Below are 23,638 nucleotides of genomic sequence, written 5' to 3'. Positions count from 1 at the left end.
TTGAGCACATTCCAGGGAACCAGGTCCATCACAGAGTCTCTCTCTGGCTCCTGAGAATTTCCTCTTTATTTTCTCTACTGGTAAATTCTTCCTGGAAACTCTGCTAACTGCTTTAATGCAAACTAAGCCCCTGCCATAAGTAATACCATGATTGCCATTTTAGAAATGGGGAAACCAGGGCTTAAGTAATGTGCTTAAGGCCACAGGGTCACCAGGGGCCTGCGTTCACACCTGGCACTGCCTGGCTCCAAATCGCCATGACTGCAGCTGACCCCGCTCCCATCGCAGACCCCAGATCATGGTGACTGATATGGTTTGGAGTGTCCCCACCCAAATCTCACCTTGAATTATAGCTCCCCAAATTCCCATGTGGTGTGGGAGGGGCCTGCTGGGAGATCACTGAATCATGGGGGCAGCCCGCCCATACTGATCTTGTGGTAGTGAATACGTCTCACAAGATCTGATGGTTTTAGAAGGGGTTTCCCTTTTCGCTTGGCCTCATTCTTTCCTGCCGCCGCCATGTAAGGCGTGATTTTCAGCTTCCGCCATGACTGTGAGGCCTGTCCAGCCATGTGGAACTGTGACTCCATTAAACCTATTTTTCTCACCAGTCTTGAGTATGTCTTTATCAGCAGCATGAAAACGGACTAATACAGTGACTCATGTGACTACCGAGCTAGCCTGCTGTCCCTCCTCGCCAGTGCCCCAGCTGGCTAGTGCCCCGTTTGCTTCTAAAAGTCTCCTCATTTAAGCAAAGTTTGTGGTCACCATCCCCACACATCTTGTAGCCTCTGATGAGGGCCTCAGTGTCAAAATTCCTGCCACTTCCTATGCCTCCTCAGCTGGGATCTCCATCCGTATCTTAAAATGCAACTGTCGCTCTTCAAAACTGTCTCCTTCCAAACCTGTTCTTCCTCCTCTGTGTCCCTAGTCCTTTTAATGTGTCCCTGGGGACACTTCCAAGGAAGCCAAGGAAGCAGGACCAGCCCCTCTATCAACTAACTCTTCAGTCCTCCATTAACCACAAGCCACCTACATCTTAATATTCTTGCCAATAGGTGGCCAGGTCTATGAGGACCAAAAAGACAGTATGGCAAATTATGATGAAATTAGATAAACATAAAGCATTACGATTGATAATAAATCTTGTAAAAGGCCATTTTCAGACAAATCCAGCATGATTTGACTCATGTGAGGTACCTGAAGTCATCATCAACTTCATAGAGACCGGAAGGAGGATGGTGCTGGTCAGGGGCTAAGGAGGGAAGGCAGACTTTAATGGGGAGAGAGTTTCAGTTTTGCAAGATTAAAAATGTTCCAGAGATGGATGGTGGTGATGGGTATATAACAGGGCAAATAGACTTTAGGCCACTGAACTGCATAATTTACAATGACTGAAGTGGTTAATTTGATGTTACATATATTTTAAAACCATTTTTAAAGATGAAAATTTTTTTCAATAAAATATCTCAATGAAACCACCCAAAAGTTCTTGTCAATCTGTTGCATTACTTGCTAAACATGAGCTAGAAATCTACCAGGTCTCATTTGAAGTGCAATGTAAGTGGTGCATGTATATATATTTAGCCAGGTGTCCAGGAAAAATAATTCTGAGAAAGAAGACTCCAAAAACGACGCTAAGGAAGACAACGCAGGCATGCGAACCTTCTTCTGGGCTAAAGAGCTAGGACAGCACACAGAACTGCTGGACCAATGTATTTGGCCCATAAAAAAAAAGGACTGGAAATGAATAGAAAGTCACTTAGTTTGTGGAAAAGCAGAGCTGTGAGTGTGGGAGCCAGTGTGTGCGGCCACAATACTGGAGACCTGAGACTGAAAGTAACTTGTATTATATGAACAATATTCACAGTTACAGGCATGATGACCTGCAGCAGAACACTGACCTAGGAGAAGGCACGGCCTCCTTTCTGGAACACTGGTCCCATCATCATCAATCATCCTTGCTAACTACCCGTGGTTTCTGAGAGCTTAAGATTCTTTTCAAATATGCACTTAAAATGATATTACATTAATCTCATATATTTTATTCATTGCTCCCTCTTCAACAACAGCCCCTTTAGAGACATGCAAAGAATGAATCAACTTCAAGGGAAGTCAGATATTAACTAGAAAGAATCATTTTAATTACCTAAAAGTGGTCAATCAGTCTAGTGTTGAAAAGACTTCAAATCAATTTAATGCATGAAAATAACGAATAAAATTGCTACAAAGTACTTTATAAATTTAAAGTGTCAAATAAATGGCCTATAATCGGAATAATCATCATTAGATAAAAAAATTTAACAGCCACAAAGTGACCATGATGAATCTCCATCATTTTATCCCCAACATGGAGGAAAGGAAACATCAGATAGATAAAACTGAAATAACGAGAGCTAAGTGCCATTAAGCTGTCACTTTGAAAGGTCGGAGCTCAGTAAGAGCCAAAATCAAAACCGGAACCAAAACAATTCAAGCAAGACCCAGGAACTGACTGGAATTTTACTTTATTTGTGTGCCATATCTTTTGTAAGTGATGAAAAAGATGTATGATTTTGAGTAACAACTACAGGTAATATCCTATGCAACAGACAATACTCAACAGACTGTTTACAAACCCTTCTTTTTTTTTTTTTTTTTTTTTTTTTTTGAGACGGAGTCTGGCTCTGTCGCCCAGGCTGGGATGCAGCGGCACAATCTCGGCTCACTGCAAGCTCCGCCTCCCGGGTTCGCACCATTCTGCTGCCTCAGCCTCCCGAGTAGCTGGGACTACAGGCGCCCGCCACCACGCCTGGCTAATTTTTTTTTTGTATTTTTAGTAAAGACGGGGTTTCACCGTGTTAGCCAGGATGGTCTCGATCTCCCAACCTCGTGGTCCACCCGCCTCGGTCTCCCAAAGTGTTGGGATTACAGGCGTGAGCCACCGCACCTGGCTACAAACACTTTTTAGAACAACGAATCAGGTCTGGAAAAACGGTCAATGTATATTTTCTGATGTGTTTCCTAACACTAACTAGTTTCCATTACTACCCAGTGAAAACACGCCGGGGAATAAGGAAAAGATCTGACATGAGCTGACTTCTAGTTCTTTGCGAGAAAATCAAAAATCTGTATTCAAAGAGAACAGGCCAAAGAAGAAAACACTGCCCAAAATATTACAGATACACTAAATGTTGTCCATCACTCTTTTTTAAGACGTGGGAAGCCGTAGGGTCTGGTGAATGAAGCAACAGAGAAAATGTCAAGAGCAATGGAACTGAACCTCAGGCGGATCTTAATGGCTTAGCTAGCTTCTCCACCTATAAAAATCAGGGCGCTCTTACTGCTGTTTGTGTTAGGTAATTAACAGCCATAAAGCATGCGGAAAGTAGAAACTGCTCAATAAATAATGACTGCCAAAGAATTTTAACCATAATGTGCTAAGTAATAAGGATAAAACATGGGCTTTTAACTTGACCATTTTTGTTTTCAAATTAATAATGCAAACAAGAGTCCGATCTCATGAAGATGGCTCAGCATAGTGTTACATAGCAAGTTAAATTTAGTCATTACGAAGTACAGAAGGAATCTTGCTTCTCCAAGAGCGGTTCACCCAACTCTAGGTGGAGCTGTGAAAATAAAGCCATGTTCTACTCTTGTAAGCTACAGACGTGTTACCACGTTGCCTGTGTCTACACTTTCGTTAACTCCAGACAGAGGTCGTTCTACTCGAAAACCCACTAAGCAATCAACTTCTTGGGAATCTCCATGTACTTCACATTGATTTTGGAACCCTAAACTTCAGTAACATTTTAAACAATTTTCTGGGAATTGGCAACACAATGATGTCAGCCACAACGACTGCTTTCCACATTTCCAATTCCTTGTACTACAATATGTATGAGATTGTAGGCCTAAGACCTTGGCAGGCATTTTATAGATTCATAGTGAGGAAATAAAAATGGAGATCTTAGTATCAATTCTATGATTTTCCTTCTAAACTTTTTATTCCAAGCGTGATATTGAGTAAGTCGTAAGATTTAAACTATGAACTAGGAGAGCTAACTTAAACTATGAACTAGGAGAGCTAACTTAAACTATGAACTAGGAGAGCTAACTTTGTTTTACTATTCATATCTATTCATTTTTGCATATATACCTGAAACAACTACTGAGTATTATGAAATCCTATGAAAAAAAAATCCAAAGAATTATAAATCACAGAAAGATGGGAAAACCTTGGAGATCAAATCCATTATAATTATTTCTCACTGAAAACACACTACCTGCAAAATATGGTTTTCTACTTAAATATAAAGTCTGATCAGGATTCTGTTCACAAAATGCAGCATTCTGTGAATTTTCTTATACCTGTAAATATGCTATAGCTATAAAGGGTAGTTTCAACATCACTGAACAAAGAAGCCTAAATTCTGTTTATTAGACATTTGGGGAGAAAGTCATCCTCCAGGTACTATTTTGAGGAGGAACTGAACATCTACATCAAATTAAAGGATATTACTACATTAAAATACAAATGTACAATTTTGTCCTCATAATAACCAAGACCTGGAATCCCGGTTTTAGTGACTCACATTAATTTAATTGTGACATTTGCTTTTCTAATCATAGATGTAAAAAGACCACTGTGTTCCAAACATAATTATCTTGCCAGCATCTCATTGCATGAAATTATTAGTTAAGATGAGAGCCTCTGAATAAATTCATATTTGATTAGTTTCACTTATTTAAGAACCCGGAATAATTTAAGATCTGTTTAAATGAAAAAGAACTAAGGCGACTTCTGAGAAGGGCTGCATTCCTCCACACGTTGCCATTTCGACAAACTCTACAATCCCCCCAGCGACTGCTACTCCCAGCGAGTACGTACCTTCCAGGTGAAGCCACATCAGCCGCCCCTTCACACTCACAACGGAGGCCACACACAGTTCTCCTGGATTCCTGGGGTTCACAGCTTCAAGTTTCATGTTCTTTGTGAAACCTCGACTGAACGATGTCTGCAAGAGAAATGGGACCAACACTGAACCAGTGCTGACGCAGCAGGACAAAGCTGGGCAGATGAAGAAAGAGAAAGAAATGCATGCACATGCATCTCACATCAACAAGACAGGCTCACGTACGTGTTTGTCCTTCCCACCATTCATGAAGAACCAGGTGGTCTTCATTTTTGTTTCCCAGAAATTAGAACGATGCCTAGCACATAGTAGGTGCCTAATAATATTTGTTAAACGAGTGAGAGTATGAATTCATTCTCCTTCCAGTTCCATATGCACCCTTCCTTCTATGGGATCACTGAAGCACACACCATTTCCTCTACCTTCCTATACCCATTGATAACAGTTCAAGTGGGTACACGAAGTTTCCATCCGGCATCATTTTCCTCTAAAGGAAATGGGAAGAATATCCTTTAGAAATTTTCATAGTAAAAGGCCGGGTGCGGTGGCTCACACCCGTAATCCCAGCACTTTAGGAGGCTGAGGCAGGTGGATCACTTGAGGTCAGGAGTTCAAGACCAGTCTGGCTAACATGAAACTCCAACTCTACTAAAATACAATAATTAGCTGAGCGTGGTGGCGCACGCCTGTAATCCCAGCTACTTGGGAGGGTGAGGCAGGAGACTCACTTGAACCCGGGAGGCAGAGGTTGCAGTGAGCTGAGATCTTGCCACTGCACTCCAGCCTGGGCAACAGAGTGAGACCCTGTCTCAAACGAAAAAAAAAAAAAGATTTTTTTCGTAATAGTGTAGGTCTTTTTGATGATGAATTCTTGTGGGTTTACTTGAAATTATATTTATTTTCCTTTGTTCTTTTTGTTCATTGCTAATTTTGTTTATCACTATTATTTATTGCTTTTTGTTTATTGTTATCTTTTTAAAATCACTTTAAACATTTTTACATAGAGTAAAATTCAGTCTTTTGGGTATACTGTTCTCTGAGGGTAGGGCTGTGAGACCAGCGCATTTTCATTATGCAGCTATAACCACAATCAACACACAGAACCATTCCTTCACCCGCAAAATACCCTTGTACTGGGGTCCTTTGGTAATCAGTCCCTCCAAAGCACTCAATTCCTGGCAAACACCAACCTGTTTTCTGTTCTTATAATTTCCTTTATATTTCTTTATATTCTCATTATGAGAAAATTTTCCTTTATATCTATAGTTCTTAAACTTTAGGATCAGAATCCCCATTTTATTCTGTAAGTCATGTAAATGGACTCACACCATCTGTAGCCTTTTGAGTCTGGCTTCTTTCACTTAGCATAAAACATTGAGATTCATCCATGCTATTACATGAAATGGAAGTTTGTCCTGCTTGCTTGCTGAGTAGTTTGTACAGATGCACTGTAGCTTATCTATCCACTTACCAGTTAAAGGACATTTGAGTTGTTTTCAGTGATTGTGATTAAATCTGCTGTAAACATTCTGGTACAACTTTTCATCTAAACATAAGTACATTAATCTGCTCAGGTTGCTGTGGCAAAATACCACAGACTGTGAAGTTTAAGCAACAAAAATTTATTTTCTCATGGTCCTGGAGGCTGGAAGTCAGAGATCAGGGTGTCAGCAGGGCTGGCTTCTTTGGAGGCCTCTCTCCTTGACTTGCAGATGTTGTCTTCTCCCTGTGTCCTCATGTGGTCATGCCTCTGTGTGTATGGAGCAGTTTCTACTTTCAGTATGCTTTATGGTTGTTAATTACCTAACACAAACAGCAGTAAGAGTGTCCTGATTTTTACAGGTGGAGAAACTAGCCAAGCCATTAAGATCTGCCTGGGATTCAATCCCCATCTTCTTCATCTTCTTTTTTTTTTTTTTAGACAGGGTCTCATTTTGTCACCCAGGCTTGAGTACAGTGGCATGATCTCGGCTCACTGCAACCTCTGCCTCCTGGGTTCAAGCCATTATCCTGCCTCAGCATCCTGAGTAGATGGGACTATAGGAATGCCCCACCACGCCCAACTAATTTTTTTTGTATTTTTAGTAGAGCTGGGATTTCACCATGTTGGCCAGGCTGATCTTGAACTTCTGATATCAAGTGATCTGCCCACCTCGGCCTCCCAAAGTGCTGGGATTACAGGTGTGAACCACTGAGCCTGGCTCCCTCTTTTCTTATGAGGACATCAGTCACACTGGATGAGGGTCCACCCATAGGACCTCATTTTATTTTAATCACTTCTTTAAAAACTGTATCTCCAAAGCTACTCACATGCTGAGGTATTGAGGGTTACGATTTGAACATATGCATCTGGGGGAGGCACAATTCAACCCATGCCATTAAGTTTGCCTTTCTCTAGAGATGGGGCTGCTAGACTATATAGTAAATGAATGTTTAACTTTCTAAGAAGCTGCCAAAATGTTTGCCAAAGTTACTACAGCATTTTGCATTCCTATGACCAGTGTATGAGAGTTTTAGTTGCTACACATCCTCATCAGCACCTGGTATTGCCAGTTTTTCCAAATCCAGCCATTGTAATAGGTATCTAGCAGTGTCTCATGGAGGTGTTAGCTTGCATTTGCCCTGCTGGCTACTGATGCTGAGCATGCTTTCCCGTGTTTTTCTGTCATCCATACATCTTCTTTGGTGAAATGTCTTTTTTTATTCTTATTCAGCCACCTCTTCTGGGTCTTCAATTCTACATGATAATTGTCCCTCAGATCCTGAGATTCCATTTGTCCTTCATTTCCCTGTCCATCTTCTTCTGTTTTACAGACAAAATAATTTCTGTCTTCAAGGTCATGGACTCTTTCCTCTATCTTCCTGATTAAGCTAATCCAATAAATTTGTTTATTTCAAATATTGTATTTTTGGGTTCTAGAATCTCTCTTTTTTACAGTTTCTACTTCTTCTCTGGGACTTCCTATATTTTCATTCATTAGAGAATATTTTCCTTTATATCTACAGTTCTTAAATTGTAGGATCAGAATCCTCTTGAAAATCTTTTAAAAATATAAATTTCTGGGCTTCTCCCCAAAGTTTTGATTCAGTCGATTGGAGGTGGAGCCAAAGAATGTGTATTTCTGAAAAGTGCCCAGGTGATACTGAGGCTGCTGGTCTCAGGCCCACCCTTTAAGGACCACTGCTTTACGTCACAGTTAGTTATAATAGGGGCTTGAAAATACTTGTCTGCTAATTCCAACATCTGGGTCATGATGGGTTTAGTCTATGCTTGGCTTAGTCTATGCTGATTATCTTTTCTACTGATAATGAGGCTGATTTTCCCATTTCTTCTTTTCTATTGGGAATGAGGCTGATTTTCCCATTTGTCTTGAGCAATGTGGGAATTAAAGAGTGGATATTTTCAATGTTATGTTGTGGCAAGTCTGGATTATGTTATATTCCTATCAAGAGTGTAGACTTTTCTATTTTAGCAAGTTATCACCTTGGTTGGACTGAAACTACAGACTCTGTTTCTTGAGAAGCAGCTCAAATCTCAATTGAGTTCACCTCTCCCAGGCTGCTTGGAGTCTTCCTGGCACCTACATGATTCAGGGATCACCACAAAAACCTAGACAGAATTTACACATAGAATCTGGGGTTCCCAATCCTGGTTTTCCACTGTCTGAGTCTCCCCTCACTTTCCAGGATCTGTGGTTGCCCAAATTTTGTAATGTGGTTCATCAGGCCAGAGAGACCATTAATTTTATATCACTCTCTAAGTTATCCCACATGTTGTCAACTGTGGCTGCCCTCAGGCTAAAAGTCTGAAAAAAACGGGACAATTCCCCCATGCTGTTCCCTTCTTCCAGTCTCCTGTATTCCTGACTGCTTTTGTTCACGTTCCACTACCCTTAAATAGTCGTTTTTGGTCCTGTGTCCAGACCTTAGAGCTGCTCTACATGCAGAAGGGTCAGTTCAGTATGAGCTTACTCAGCCAATACTGAAAATATTATTTTAAAATAAACATAAAATTTTCCCAAATTGCCAACTACTATAAATTATCATCAGCCATGTTACAACACTATAGGTCTATATACTTATGGATACTGAGATAAACAGGCTCCTGTTAGGAACAGAGACTACTTCTTTTTCTGACTTATGGAAAGAAATCAAGGTAATTCACATTTACATGTCTTTTTCTAAAACTTAATTTGAAAAATACAATTATATCTTTATGTAACCTGAAAAAAAGTGATCCAATGCATGTTAAGAAATCAACTGGCTCCATGCCTTTACGTTTCTTTGGAAATAGGAAGCAAAGATCTTCTAGGTGGGTTATTTGTTTCTGTAAGTTACCTGGTCTCACCCACAGCTATTATGGATTGAACTTCCTTCTGAAAATACAATTCCGTCGGCCGCTTGAAAAACCTCTAAGTAAGTTAAAATGCATTTATCCTTCTTAACAAGGGAAAGCTACAACCACATAACCTATTTTCATTTCAATCCACCACTTGAGGGTAATTTATAAAGGATCAATAGCAAAACTATTACCTGTGAGTTTATTTACCAAGCATTTTACTGTGTCGATTCCTTTCATAACAGCCTCTGTTAAACATCCCTGGGGAAATGTCTTCCGCATATCCAATTCCACACTAGCTCTCCTCTAATACACAGGAGATGTGTGATTAAAAAATGAAGTCGTAACATGCATTCCATTAAAAAGCACTCGTAGCAAGCTAACAAACTCAGCAAAGCACCGCCAATGCAGTGCATACGTCAACAATCCTCTCTATTACATAAATGGAGTGCCAGAAATGAAGGCATTCCTAAGGAACATGCCTGCAGATTCATCCAAACAGAGAGCAACTTGGTGGCCAAATCCTGAAAGCTCAGAAGCCACCTGGGAATGTGGTGACTTACTCTACCACTCAAAGCCATGTGGACAACTCCTGGCTGCGAATGGGAACACAGGACTGATAAAAAGAAGCTTCAGTGGGACTATGTTGCCATAGAAGAAATCACTCTTTAAATATAGAATGAAAGAGAGAGAGAAGGATTTTCTTCTAAAAGTTAATGATTTGGGGAAAGAATATTTCTCTTTGTACCTTGTCAGGTACAAAGCACAATCTCAAAAGGGTTTTAGGGTGCTATAAGATGTTTCTGCGACCCTAAATGAAAGCAGACAAGCCAGCAGATTCTGTGACTGCGACATCAATATGATGAGAAGTCAAGACAGCACAGGACATCAAAGCTTTCAGAGTTAACCAGCTGCAGTCCTCATGGGGGCATGGTTATGCAGCCAGCCCTGTCACCTAAACACACACCACTCAGTTCTTCAAGATACGGAGAAACTGCTCTTGTGCAAAGGCAACATCATTTGGTGGCAATCCTGGGGAACCACAAATTCTATGTGTAAATTCTGCCTAGATTTTTTTACTGTTCCCTGGATCATGCAGGTGCCAGGCAGACTCCAAGCAGCCTAGATAAGGGGAGAACTCAGCTGAGATTTGAGCTGCTTCTCAAGGTCATTCAATCACAGAAGGATCCTTGATTTCCAACCTTGCTGCTGACGTGCTTCTGTATTTACAGGTACCAACTGACCCAATCATCAACGTACTGAACCCTACAAACTCTGATGTTGACTTGAGCTCACTTTTGAACTCCCTATTCAGCCATCCCTTTCTCGCTTCATTTTTCATATCGTTATGTCTAGAGCGCAAAGACAGGTGCAGCAGCAATGAACCGGCAAGCTCCAGGAGCACATGCTCAGCAAACAAGTCTCTGACCAGCCAGGGCTGTGCACTGTCGTTACAGACCTCAATTAAGAGGAGACTATCCTCTTTTTGTCTTAACATAAATTAACTCTCCTAACTAAAAGCGCATTGAACACAGTAGACTATACATTTAAGCCTAATTCTTAAAACAGAGATAATTGATATCTCTACTCATAGTTCCTAGGGTTGAAGAATTATTGATAATTTTGTAAACTACAGTCACGTACTGCATGGTGACGTTTCGGTCAATGACGAACTGCGTATACAATGGTGGTCCCATGTGATTATATGGTTGTACCACGTAACCTAGGCTATGCGGTATAAGCTATACCATCCAGGCCGTGGATGGATCTCAAAGCTGTATGTAGCACAGGCTATACCATCTAGGCCTGTGTAGGTACAAGGTACACTCTATGACATTCACACAACAATGAAGCGGACTGATGATGCACTTCTCAGAACATACCCCCATCATTAAGCAATGCATGACTGTAGTTTATAAAATGACCTCCAATACCTCTGTAAGTATACGCACGTGCACAAACACTCATTGCTACTTTATGCAAAAATCCTATTACTATGTTCCAATAAGCTCTGTATGAACCAGGTAGTTGCTTAAAGTTAGCAAAGCACAGAAGTCACTAGCACCTTACTGGACATCAAAGAAAGCATTAAAGCCATCAAAATAAGTAAGACTGCATTTTAAGACTAGGCCTCAGGAGCAAACAATCTCCTATCAGTGGGCTCATGGATAAGATGCTACACAGCAAGTGTTCCTCTAACAGGGACACAGATGGCCAGCTGTCCACCAAAATGTGTCCTCTTCGCTCCAGAGTCCAGAATCACAGCTGGGCAGCAAGCCCAGGCAGGACCCACTTACTGGCCTCACCTGTGACATGGTGCAGCTAAGCAATGAGCTCCCATCAGTAGAAAGCAAACAGCAGTAACATACACTGCTATCAGGCTGCAGTAGTTAGAACTAGTGCTACCTTCTCCTTCATCTCTTTTCATTCTGCCGGCTAGGTTACTCACCAAGATGAGAACCACCTATTAATCCGGAAAACCCTGGACTCTTCCATAAGTGAGACTTGGCCATCACCTTTTAGCACGTTCCAGCAACTGTGCATTTACTAGTCAATTTGTTAGCACAGACCGCATCACCCTAGCAAATACACAACCTGAACGCAGAGCTTTCCAAAAACTACAGACATTTTGTAGTTCTCCAGTGCACAGTAATACTCCAGCCTTGCTTCATCAATACAAAGCAAGTTATAAAACTCATGGTAAACAAGATCTATGATTTTTAAAACTTAGGTAAGAGAGAAGCTTCTTACATTTCTGAAGCAGAAGGGAGGAGCTTCCTGCGCCCCATGCTGCTTGTGATAATCTGCCCAGTCGAAGTCCTGGCCAGAGTAACCTGGGAATGAAAAAACACAGAGAAAACAGCGTACATTAAGCAAAATTCCAGACAGATGAGCAAAATCAGAAGGGGTGTAAGTTTAGGCCCCCGAAAGATAATGTCCTTTGATGCCTAACAGCACTTCAGATTCCATAAGCTCCGATGAAATATTTTGGATAAATTAAAGTACTAAACACAGGTAAACCATCGTTACCATAACACGGTATCTGAAGCCAGGTGAGGAAGGGTGGAACTACCTATGGCGGCGCCAACCAGTGGGGGAATTTGCCATAAGGGGGAAGAGCTGAGCCGGGATATGACATAAAACACACTCTCACCACTCACTGTGCAGAAATAGACAATGACATCTCCCTTATGGGAAGCCTGAGTTCATGGGAGCTTACTTTTCAGTGTCTTTATGGAAAACATGAGATTTTACTGGGCGGGGCGGGGGGAACAGTACCAGGGACGACTTTTTAAAAAGTAACAGAAGATAGAGAAGAGAGCAATAAAGAGTAGAGGGTTTGGAGAGAAAGCTCCCAGAGAAATGAGGGAAGGGGAGGAAGGCAAACATTGCCCTGACTTGCTAAGACTGAAGGAACATGAGAATTGCGGGACGCAGCCCTCTGCTGCAAAGCTCTGGGGGCAGTTTGGATATACTGAGAGAGGCATCTGAACAACAACTCTTCATATACACTGAATGTAACCAAATACAGATCCTCCTAAAGTGGCTTTTTTCTTTCTTTCTTTATAGTCACTTCATTTTGTAGCAGGGGTGGAAGATGCAACTACATAAATGTCCATCCTGACCATGGCAAGACAGGAGAAAAGGTGAGAGAAGAGAGGCCTGAATTATACCTAAGAAAGGCATAACCCAGGGAGGAAAATGCCTCTTAATGGGAGTCTCATCGACACAAAAACAAACCAATGGACAGGCAAGGAAAAAGGAGTGAGGTGTCAAAACCTTCCTGCAAACAAGCAAAGGAAAAACACAGCCCAACTGTGATTCGCTGACGTGGGTAAATGCCCCTAGTATCTTCATTGACGGTGTTCTCTGTTGGCTGAAATCTACATGAAGTAAATCTCTAAGGGATTTCTTATGTTTTTTAATCCAAATCCCCCAGTTTCTTTTCCCCATATTGTCACAGATTCTATGAGTGCAGATTCATTTATGATAAGGACTTTTAGTTACTAAGTCAGATGCAGAGGGACTATGGAAATTCTTTATTAAGGAAACTCAAGATACTGAAGATACTGATTGCCTCTACTTGTATTCCCAAGCAAAAAAATTGGAATTATTTTCATTAAGCAAGCTCAATATATCCTACTTCTTGTTTTTTGAGACAAAGTCTTGCTCTGTCGCCCAGGCTGGAGTGCAGTGGCATGATCTTGGCTCACTGCAACCTCTGCGTCCTAGGTTCAAGCAATTCTCCTGCCTCAGCTTCCTGAGTAGCTGGGACTACAGACGCCTGCCACCATGTCTGGCTAATTTTTATATTTTTCGTAGAGACAAGATTTCACTATATTGGCTGGGCTGGTCTCGAGCTCCTGACCTTGTGATCCACCCGCCTTGGCATCCCAAAGTGCTGAATTACAGACGTGAGCCACCCTGCCAAGCCCTATTTTTTTTTTTTTTTTTTTTTTAAGATGGGAAGGGTGACAGTTAACCAAAAAAGCAGCAGCTGTGCTTCTCGGGTACCAGAGACCGACCCATGACCTTTCCATATCCCGTTGACCATCAGTGGCAGGTCCCCTTCTTTCTTAAGATAGCTGTTTCATTCTATAAAGACTGAAAATTCTTTCCAGCCACTTTCAAAGAAGCTCTTCGAGTTCTTCCACCTGCCCTTTCTCCTGCCCTTCTCTCCAAAGCTCTCCTCCAGCTAAATGGCTCTTGCATCAGAGGTTTCTGGACAGGACCAAAGTCGACTTTCTTCTGAACCTTTTTAAACACAACAGAACACATCTCACAAACAAGGTAATGTAATGTGAGTTTCTCTACAATTAAGAAAACCTTCCACTCTGAGTGTAGTTTCTCTGGAGCTGTCTGGATCAAAGCCTCGCATTACTGTAGAAGAATTAGCCTCAAGACACATCAAACGGAGAAGTTTCCTAATAGGACAAAGGGCCTGGAACTGGAGAAGAGGGTATCCAGGTTTAAGACCCAGCTCTCCCAGTAATGGGATGGAGCCAGGAAAAAGTAGATTAAATCTTCTGTGCCCCACTTTCCTCATCCACAAATTCACAAATTAAAAAGAAAAGCAGCTGGGCGCGGTGGCTCACACCCGTAATCCCAGCACTTTGGGAGGCTGAGGCAGGCCAGGAGTTTGAGACCAGCCTGACCAACATCGTGAAACCTCATCTCTACTACAAATACAAAAATTAGGCAGATGTGGTGGTGTGCACCTGTAATCCCAGCTACTCAGAAGGCTGAGGCAGGAGAATTGCTTGAACCTGCGAGGCAGAGGTTGATGTGCGCTGACATCACACCACTGCACTCCAACCTGGGCAACAGAGCAAGACTCTCTCTCTCAAAAAACGAAATAAAAATAAATAAAATAAAGTAAATAAAGAGAAAAGCTTTTAGATCCCTCTGCCGTTGCATTCTGATTCAGAGCCACCATTACTAATTATTTTACTGTTGCTACTAAGGATTTTTTCCCCCAACTCTCCGTGGTTAATTCCCTTCTCTGCTCCTAAAAGAAAAGTGTAATGTGACTGGATGATGAACAGTTACCTAACAAGGCATTCCTCTAAGAAGACCTCACGACTCCATCCGTGAAGCTACATCTCTGTAACACAATGATCTCGTCTGTCTGGGGTTTTGGAAGATAGACTTTGTTAAAGTCAAGATCTCCTTCTGTTCCACTATCTCTTCCTGGACCTCTGCTATTTCCTGAGTTAATTTTAAGAGTGAAGAAAACTTGAAGAGATCACTGGGGTGGGGAGGAGGGAAATGAGAGGAAACTATATAGAAAAATAGCAAAGCATTTTCTGATACAGTCTGGCATGTGGGTAATCTTTATGGTCCATATATGTTCAGATAAAACTTTCCAACCTGGAAGTCACCGCTATTCCCTACACAGAGACGTTAAGCTGGGCTTTCTATAATTAACTTCTAATGAGCTTCAACCCATTTTATAAAATGTCATGCCCCATGTTTTCTTGGACCTACATTCAAGCCTTCTAGCTATTCATCCAGTCCTCCACACTTTGTCTATGGAGAGCCATTTCTAATCTGATAATTTCTAGATAAAATCAAGTCTTGCTGGGTACGTCCTAAGCAACAGTTAATTATTCTGCCCCTAGAACATGCTCATTTCCTTGACATTCCAACAACTTAGACTCCTCCTTCCCCTCCTCCTCCTCTTCGGGACCTTTACTCACTTCATCCCTTCAAATTCTTCTCCTTTGGGCTGATAATGAGCTCTCTTTGTAAGGCAGTTTTGTGACAGCTCAGAAAATAACTGCGACATAAAAACAAATTGCTGTGGATGGTATAATAGAGATGACAGGGTCAATTATACTCATTAATCAACAAAGACAGAACAAGAAGTACTAAGGCTTAACTGTGGAAAGGAAAACATGTTTTAAACCTGGAGGGAGGGAGGAAAATAGCAGAGGGGAGAAGAAAATGAGAGGAAATAAAACCCCTTAGGCAATTAAAATTTGCAGCAAGCTTCCCTGAGAGACTGCTGAACCACAACCATTAGATTTATTTAAGCTTTTATTAGTGTTTATTCTGAACGAAGTTTCAACCCTTACAGGTCCAAAAGGGAAGAGGTTGATGACCCATTTCCCTTGGATACATATTATTTGACATAAAACAGCTCTATTTGCACACATCATTATTGGCAGTGCAAGTGGACAATTCTTTGGAAAAACTATTTGGCATTAAAAAAACTCCTACCCTTTGACACAACCATTTCACTTCTGGGAACTTATCCCATAAAACTGACCCTAAAAGCCGAAAAAAGTGTTACACAGGAAGACACTTACGGCATTATGATTAGTAACACTGGAGGAAAAAAAATGAAATAACTTTCTGTGCAGTAATAGAAAATGAGATGAGACTTCTCCAAGTCTGTAGAATGCCACGTAGGCATGAAACTGCATGTAGTTTTAAAAAATTCATAAAAATAATTGCTATGGCTTTAGATGAAAAGACTGCTATAAACATATACAGAATATTAGATTTATATAAAATATGCAAAGATGAAGACCAGAGAAAATGTACAAAAACCCAATAATAAATATTACAATAATTGTTGGGTGGTGGAACTCTTGGCTACTTTCTTCTTTGACCTCTTTGTATTTTCCAAGTTTTCAATAATGATCACAAAATTATTTCATTAATAAAAAAGTATTTGAAAACACAGAATCTTTGCCCTATTTTAAACAATTAAGGCATGGTTGATCAATCCAGAGTCCACTCAGCACATGAAATACACCATGACTGCCTCCCCTCAGCCTTCCTCCAGCTTTGCCAGTAGAATCCTGATATCCAGTTCCTGGAGGAAGTGAATCGGGACAATCTTGAGACACTCATGGTGGCCATATGCCCTTTTCAGGAGGCTTAAGATGGGTAGGAGACGGGTTTACAGACAAAAATTCTCTCTCTAACAAAAGAGACATGCAGGAATAAAAACTCCTCTTCTATCCTGGGTGGCTATGAAAAAACATACACAATCTTAATAAAAAATAAAAATAGCAAAGGAATACCATGTTTGCTATCTATCTGGCTGGCAAAATGAAAAGCAACACTAAGAATCCACCATTCTAAAGGCTGTTAGGAAGCAGGTGCTTTCATGTGTCTGTGGTTGGAGTGTAACTTTAAAAACCACTGTAATGTCAATTTGGTAATGTGTCAAAATCCTCAGGCTCCAGCAACTACTGGGAGTAACAGACACACCGCCTGACGCCGATAACACAGTGAGGTAAAAGCAAGAATGGAGGGGCACTCAGAGAGTGAGAAAAGAAGGCTCTGAAGATCTCACCACTGCAGAGCAAACAGCTCCATAGAGAGATCTTCCTCACCCCAGAGAATGTTTACTCTATTAAATGTTAGAAGAGCATGAGTAAATAGCAAGCATATTTAGTTTTCAGTTCCACCTTCCTTGGAAAGGAAAAGTGATACAATCATCTTCAAAGTCAGCAAATACCAGGACCCAGATATGTGCATAAATGTTGATGCCACAGAACATAAATTCTAAGAACAGGTTCTCAGGCCTTTCCCAGAAAGTTTCACAACTCACAGAGCAGCACTTCGGGGCATTTTTGCAATGCCTTACTCTTCCGATTGGAAGCTGATCTTTCTCCTTTCAAGCCCAAGTTTTTAATGTTTTTGAGGCAACCAACATTCCTTGAACACCCACTAAAGCCAGGGGCTCTGTGGCATCACTTTAGGGGATGAATGTCCCATGGCCCAGGCAGGGAGGCAAGACTGCACAGACCTCAGTTGGCAGAACCAGTCCTGGGAGCCAGTCTGTCTATTCCAGAAAACAACTTTCTCAACGTTGCCTCCATCTGTTTCACAAAGGAGTTTCTGTACATTGCAGGCTTAGAGGCAGGACAGCAAAATCACCAGCGACTGACTAAAGCATTTGTTCTTGTCCATGCTGTTTGCTAAAAACCTACAACCTCCCTCTTGAAATCTAGCTACCTCCACATTCTTGGGTGATATTCAATTTTAAGCCCTCCTTGATGCTGAGCTTTAAAAGTGACACTTTCATTCATTCCCAATTGAATTATTCTGTTTTTATGTTCATGCATGAAACAGTGCAGGGAAAAAAACAAAACAAACAAAACAAACAAACAAACAAACAAAAAAAACCCAAAAAATAAGGAAGATAAACAAGTAAGACAATAATATAAGCACTAGCCATACCACCTTCCTTATCTTTTAAAATGTTATGTTGAGAAATACTTAATCTTGATCATGGTATGACACTTTATACACTTCTCCACTGAGGAAATGTTCCACATGTTATTTTGAATTGTAAACAAAATGTTAGGGGACACAGGTATGTGCCCAGGATGGGGTCTAACATATAAATATCAGCTGTCAATGGACAAAAACATCTTACATACCCTGAAGAATGAAGTGAATTTAGGGATAAACACAAAAGGCTCTTAGTTTTCAACAATCAGAAGTATTTTCAGATATTGAAAATGACCCAAAGAGTTTACTATCCCAACTCTTTTCGATCAAAAGTGACCTTTTTGCTCAAGAATGAATCAGAAAGCTAGAAATGAGACTTGCTTCCAAGTCCAGTAGCCAGGTGGGACAATCTGACAGTCTCCCTACAGATATTCAGATGAAACACATTTTTGAAAAATTACACAGCCCAAGTTAAAAGAAGAATCTCCACACACACACACACCAAAAAAACAAAAACAAAACAAAACAAAACCTGAAAGAGCCCTGAAAACCAGCGCTAAGCAGCCCAGCCCAGAGGGCAGAGGACAGCCTGGCTCAAGAGAGATGAGCAGGAGGAGGACCCAAGGCTACTACCTACATGTGGCCCCAGGCAGCAACGCAGTCTATGAAAATAGAACCAGACACACTACGCTGACTGGATCAGAGAGGCAACAGAGATGGGCTACGAACGTGCGGTTCTGAAGAAGAAAAAAGGAGATCATGTACTTCCCCAGGGCAGTGGCACACATGGATGTGGGGTCCAGCTTTCCAATTCCATGGGACACAGACTAAGAGATTAATAGCAAACTCAGCCACTCATTCCTTGAATAACCAGGGATACCTTCATGGACCAGACATTGTTTTTGGTGTTGGGGATGTAGCAGTGAACAAAAGATATTTTAAAAATACCCTTGACCCTATGAAGTTTATTTCCTAGTGGGTGGATAGAGACAGTAACAAACATAGATTGAAGAGATGACTTCAAACCAGGGCACATGGAACTGCCACATAAATAACAACCGCCACTGAAATTAGTTGACAATCAACAATCACAAACCACATAAGGAAACAAACCAACTTGAGGGAGGGCCAGAGAAATGGACTTTAATGCAAAATGCCTTATCAGGAAAAAAGAGAGCTTCCACCAGTTTAATGATCTTGAATCTGAACACCTTAACACAACTTCAAACACACACATGTACATCACACACTACACACCACACACACACACCACACAGCACACACATACAGACACATACCACACAGACTTACCACACATACACATCACGTATTAGACACACACACACAACCCACATATACACACTGCACAAACATATCCATCACAAAAACAAAGAGAAGCTAACATCCTCAATCTCAAAATAATATTTTAAAGTACCATTCGGAAATTTACAGAACAATAGATAAAAATATAGTGAGGATATAGAAAACCTGAATACTTTAATAAATAAACTTGACCTGACCAATGATGTGACAATAAATCTGAAAATACAGCTAAAACAGACACTACTGTAAAATACATGTACATTACCAAAACTATCTCACAAATGGTTAACCTGACAAAACTTATATCCACTAAAGGAAATAAATTCACACTCAATAAAACACCAACATTACCAGATCCAGATAGGTTTATAAAACAGTTTTTCCAAACTGTCAAGTATAATATAAGTCGTATCTCACACAAACTGTTTTTAAGACAGTTTAGAAAGGTAGCTAGATATGACATAAATATACAAAATCAGTGGTATTCTACCAGCTGACAGCCAATAAGAAATGAAAAGAAATCCCATTCACCACAGCAAGCAGAAGGATAAGGTACCTAGGAAATATTCCAAGAAAAGATTACAAATTATAAAAAGATAATATAAGAAAATATCAATTTTTCTAAATCTGTAAATTCAACGCAATGCCAAAATCCAATGTGTCTCTTTACAGAACCTTACAAACCAGTGCTAAATTTCATGTACAAGAATGACCTGCCAAAAATAGCCAAGAAATGTTGAACAAAAATAAAGAAAAAGTGACTCAACTAAGAGATATCAAGACTATATTATTATAAAGTAACAACAATTTGTTCAGGGCTATACAAACAGCCTGAAGAGGCAGAATAACAAAGAACAGGGTTAAGAGTCACACTCACAAAGGGATGAATCCATGACAGTGGTGGCATTATAAATCAAAGAGGAAACAGCAGACCATTCAACAAACGATGCAGAGACAAGTGGAGAAATGAAAAACTTCAATTCTATCCAAGCAAGAAAAATAAGATAGTTTTCCTTCCTCATGCCAATACAAAAATCAATTTCAAGTAGGTTGCAGATCTAAACATGGAAAAGTAAAATTGCAACAGTTTTCAAGAAAACACATCAGTAGGAAGGGATTCTAAAGATATATAAACAATGCATACAGGGAAAGATGGCTGTTTGACTACATTACAATTTACGACTTCAATATGCCATTACAAAAACCACTAAAAAGCAAAGAAACAAGCCAGACTAGGTTACTATATGTGTGAAACACACTGCTAAGAAAGGATTCATGTTAGAATATATAAACTACTTCTATGATCAAAAGAAAATGGGTCGAGGAAGAAAACCACAAATGGCCAATAAGGGTAGGATGCAGCGCTCAACCATCCTAGTGATCAGGACCACCTCGTTGAAACAAGGAGATCTGCTTCACTCCCCTCGGAGGGGCCATGCTTAACCCTAGGAACACCGCAAAACAGTGAGGGTGACACAAAATGGGAATGCTCAAACACCACGTTAGAAATGTAAACTAACACAACATGGAGGGTATTTGGTACTATCTACGGAATTCCAGCAATTCCACATTTTTTAGGAATATCCCCTGAAAGCACCTCTTACACTTGGGGACATTGGATGTACCTTTGAGGATCACTTGCAATAGGGAAACCTGGAAATGCCTTCCACGTTCACCAATAGAAAATGGAATTTTCAAATATTACAGTATATTCATAAAGCAGGCAAAATGAATAAACAATCTATATGCCCCAACATGGAAAAAAATCTGAAAAATGTTAATAAATAAAAAGTTACATAAAGATATGCATAGCACATTATATACGTACATAGTCAAATAAGGTCTATTTTAATTTGACTGTAATAAAAACAATGATACTGGTAAGGCATAAACAAAGAAGCCTATGCAGTCATGTCATAAAAGCATGTAATCTTTAGGAGGGTGCTCACTTTGTGGAGGATGAGGGGTGAAGGGCTGGGGTAGAAGAGAATGGGGACAGAGCTTCAATTCATTCAACCTCAACAAATATCTACCAAGTGCCACCCACTATTCCAACTACTGAGGATCACTGGTGGGTGACTGACAAACACCCACGCTGCTCTGGATCTTTCATTTTAGTGGGGGAGATGAATGAAAAACAAGACAAACAAGGGAAAGAGATGCAAATGTTGGGAGTGGTGGTTTGCTATTGAGATTGAACAGGGAAGCCCAGAAAGATGACTTCAAGCAGGTAGCACTTGAGTCAAGACTGAAACAGGTTAAGGGCATCTGTGCAGAAGGAACAGCAGGTGCCACGTCAAGGAGATGAGAGTGACTAGGACAGACTGAGTGGGGAGTCGAGAGATGAGGCTGGACAGGGCAACGGAAGTCAGCACATCTGGGTGCTATAGGCTGTTGCCACAATCTTAACTTGGACACTGGGTTGGGTGGAAGGCACTGGACAGTCCAAGCAAAAGGACCTGTGGTTTATGTTCTAACACGATCGATCTGACTGAAGTGTTGAGAGTCCCCTGAGTTAAACAAGCGGCCGCTGCAGGAACCAGATGAGACTCACCGGTGGCCTGAGACAGGTGGTCGTGAGGAAAAACAGTGAGACTCTGAAAATGTGAACAAAGTCCCTGATGGATGAGGTATGGGGCATAAGAAACAGAGGACTTAAGGATTACTTGGCCTTCATTATATCTGTAACACTTTCATGTTTTATATTTTGTTGTTGAAAAACATGAATCAAACAAGGCAGAATGTTAGCATCTGTTGAAGCAAGATGGTAGGGCCATGAGTGTCCACATGTTATTTTCTGCCCCCTTTGGTATGTCTGAAACATGAGTGACAAAATGGATTAAGCTCATCGGTCAGTGTCTGAGGTTTTTCTTTAGGAAAACAGAATACCACTTAGGGTTCCCTGCTTTGCGTCTCAATAATAATTAAAATACACCTTTACTTCCTGAATTGTGTTAATAGTTTATGTGTCCATTAAATGGTCAGCCTAACAGAGACAAATCAAAGTTGCTAAGGTAAGCCAATTACTTCAGCCTTTGCTCACACTTTTTACAGCAGAAATGTAAAGGCTGAACATTTTCTACAAAAGTTCCTGGGTGGAACTTTTCCTCCACTAATTCTACAACTAATCTTTCATGTTACACAAGAAAGGTTAATGAAATAATTTTAAAATAGCAAGTCATGGTTGATAACCTATACACATTTTTGCTTAGCTGATCCACTTGTTGATCACTTTTCATAGTGCATATGAAACTGACTTGCTGTTTATTGGATTTAAACTAATTGGGTAAAATTTCCAAGGTTCTAACTTTTGCTTACCAGGAAAATGTTTACTACACAGAAAGCCACACTGAAAAACTCCCATCCACTCTAGCTCTCGTCTCTAAGGTGTGAGGACAGATTTTTTTTTTTTAAGTAGGAACAGAGTTAAAACAATGTAATAAAATGTCTGTGTTATTTGCATATCTCTCTCCTACACCACCAGAAGTCTTTCATTTCAACAGCTGCTTCCCAACCTCTTTTTAGAATCAAGCAACACACTGTAATTGTAGGCAGCATGCCTGTTTTTAACAGCAATCTGGACAACCCAATACATTCATGGGAAACACACACACGAGAAAACATCTGAGATCACTTGGCAATATGTATAATAAACCCCACACATTCTACATGTCAACCTAATAATTTAATTTAGACACAACAACCTTTTATTTTAAAAAAAGCTTCTATTTGCATACATTCATAAAGTAAAGAATGGTCTCTGAAACATCTCTATAGCATGACTCTTAATCCTGGTGTTGAGATGTAAGATGTGAAATCAACCACCTCAAAAGGAAACCGTAAAACACCACTACTACAATCACCACCACCACCTCCTCCTCTAAACACTCATTCAGTTTAATTACAAAAATAAAAATATTGCACTCTCACAAGAGAGTAAGGAAGTCAATGAATGAAGCCATAATTGTCTTATAATCACACACCCTTGTAAAATTATTCCCTAAAATTGTAATTCTCTGACTGCTTTGACATATTGACCATCTGAATCGTGTAAAGCCATGGTTCACTGACATGAATTAGGTAGCTTTAGGCCCCCCAAATGCTCTAGAATTACTAAGAAGGATGAACATTACAAAACATCAGCAAGACAGAACAGCAGTGAAATGTGGATATGGTTGTGTAGGAAAAGCATTAGATTTGGTATCTTAAGGCTGGGGTTTTTAACCCAACACCCCTGCACCAGGATTTGAAAAGTCATTTAACACAACTGAGTCTCAATTTCTCTAGATAGAAAATAAGTAAGGTTGATGAAATCATCTTTAGGATCCCTTTCACTTATAAAAACCCTCCATTTTTAATAATATATGTTTATTTTTAAATAGGTAAT

At 40.4% G+C, this 23,638-nt stretch overlaps 1 protein-coding gene across 6 annotated transcripts in view; it reads right to left on the bottom strand.

The window, feature by feature from the left end:
* Window positions 1-23,638, bottom strand: part of SFMBT2 (Scm like with four mbt domains 2) — a 254,395-nt gene that overhangs the window by 57,187 nt on the left and 173,570 nt on the right. For all 6 annotated transcript variants that reach the window (XM_021943027.2, XM_021943028.2, XM_009213935.4 and 3 more), the window contains 2 exons: window positions 11,986-12,068; window positions 4,871-4,997 (listed from right to left, as the gene is read on the bottom strand). In XM_021943027.2, coding sequence (XP_021798719.1) covers window positions 4,871-4,997; window positions 11,986-12,068 — 210 coding nt within the window. The remainder of the gene's footprint in view (window positions 1-4,870; window positions 4,998-11,985; window positions 12,069-23,638) is intronic.

The sequence above is a fragment of the Papio anubis genome, chromosome 11, assembly GCF_008728515.1.
Source record: "Papio anubis isolate 15944 chromosome 11, Panubis1.0, whole genome shotgun sequence".
NCBI classification, from domain to species: domain Eukaryota; kingdom Metazoa; phylum Chordata; class Mammalia; order Primates; family Cercopithecidae; genus Papio; species Papio anubis.
The sequence above is the reverse complement of the archived record's forward strand: the minus strand, read 5'-3'. Positions and strand labels throughout refer to the sequence as shown.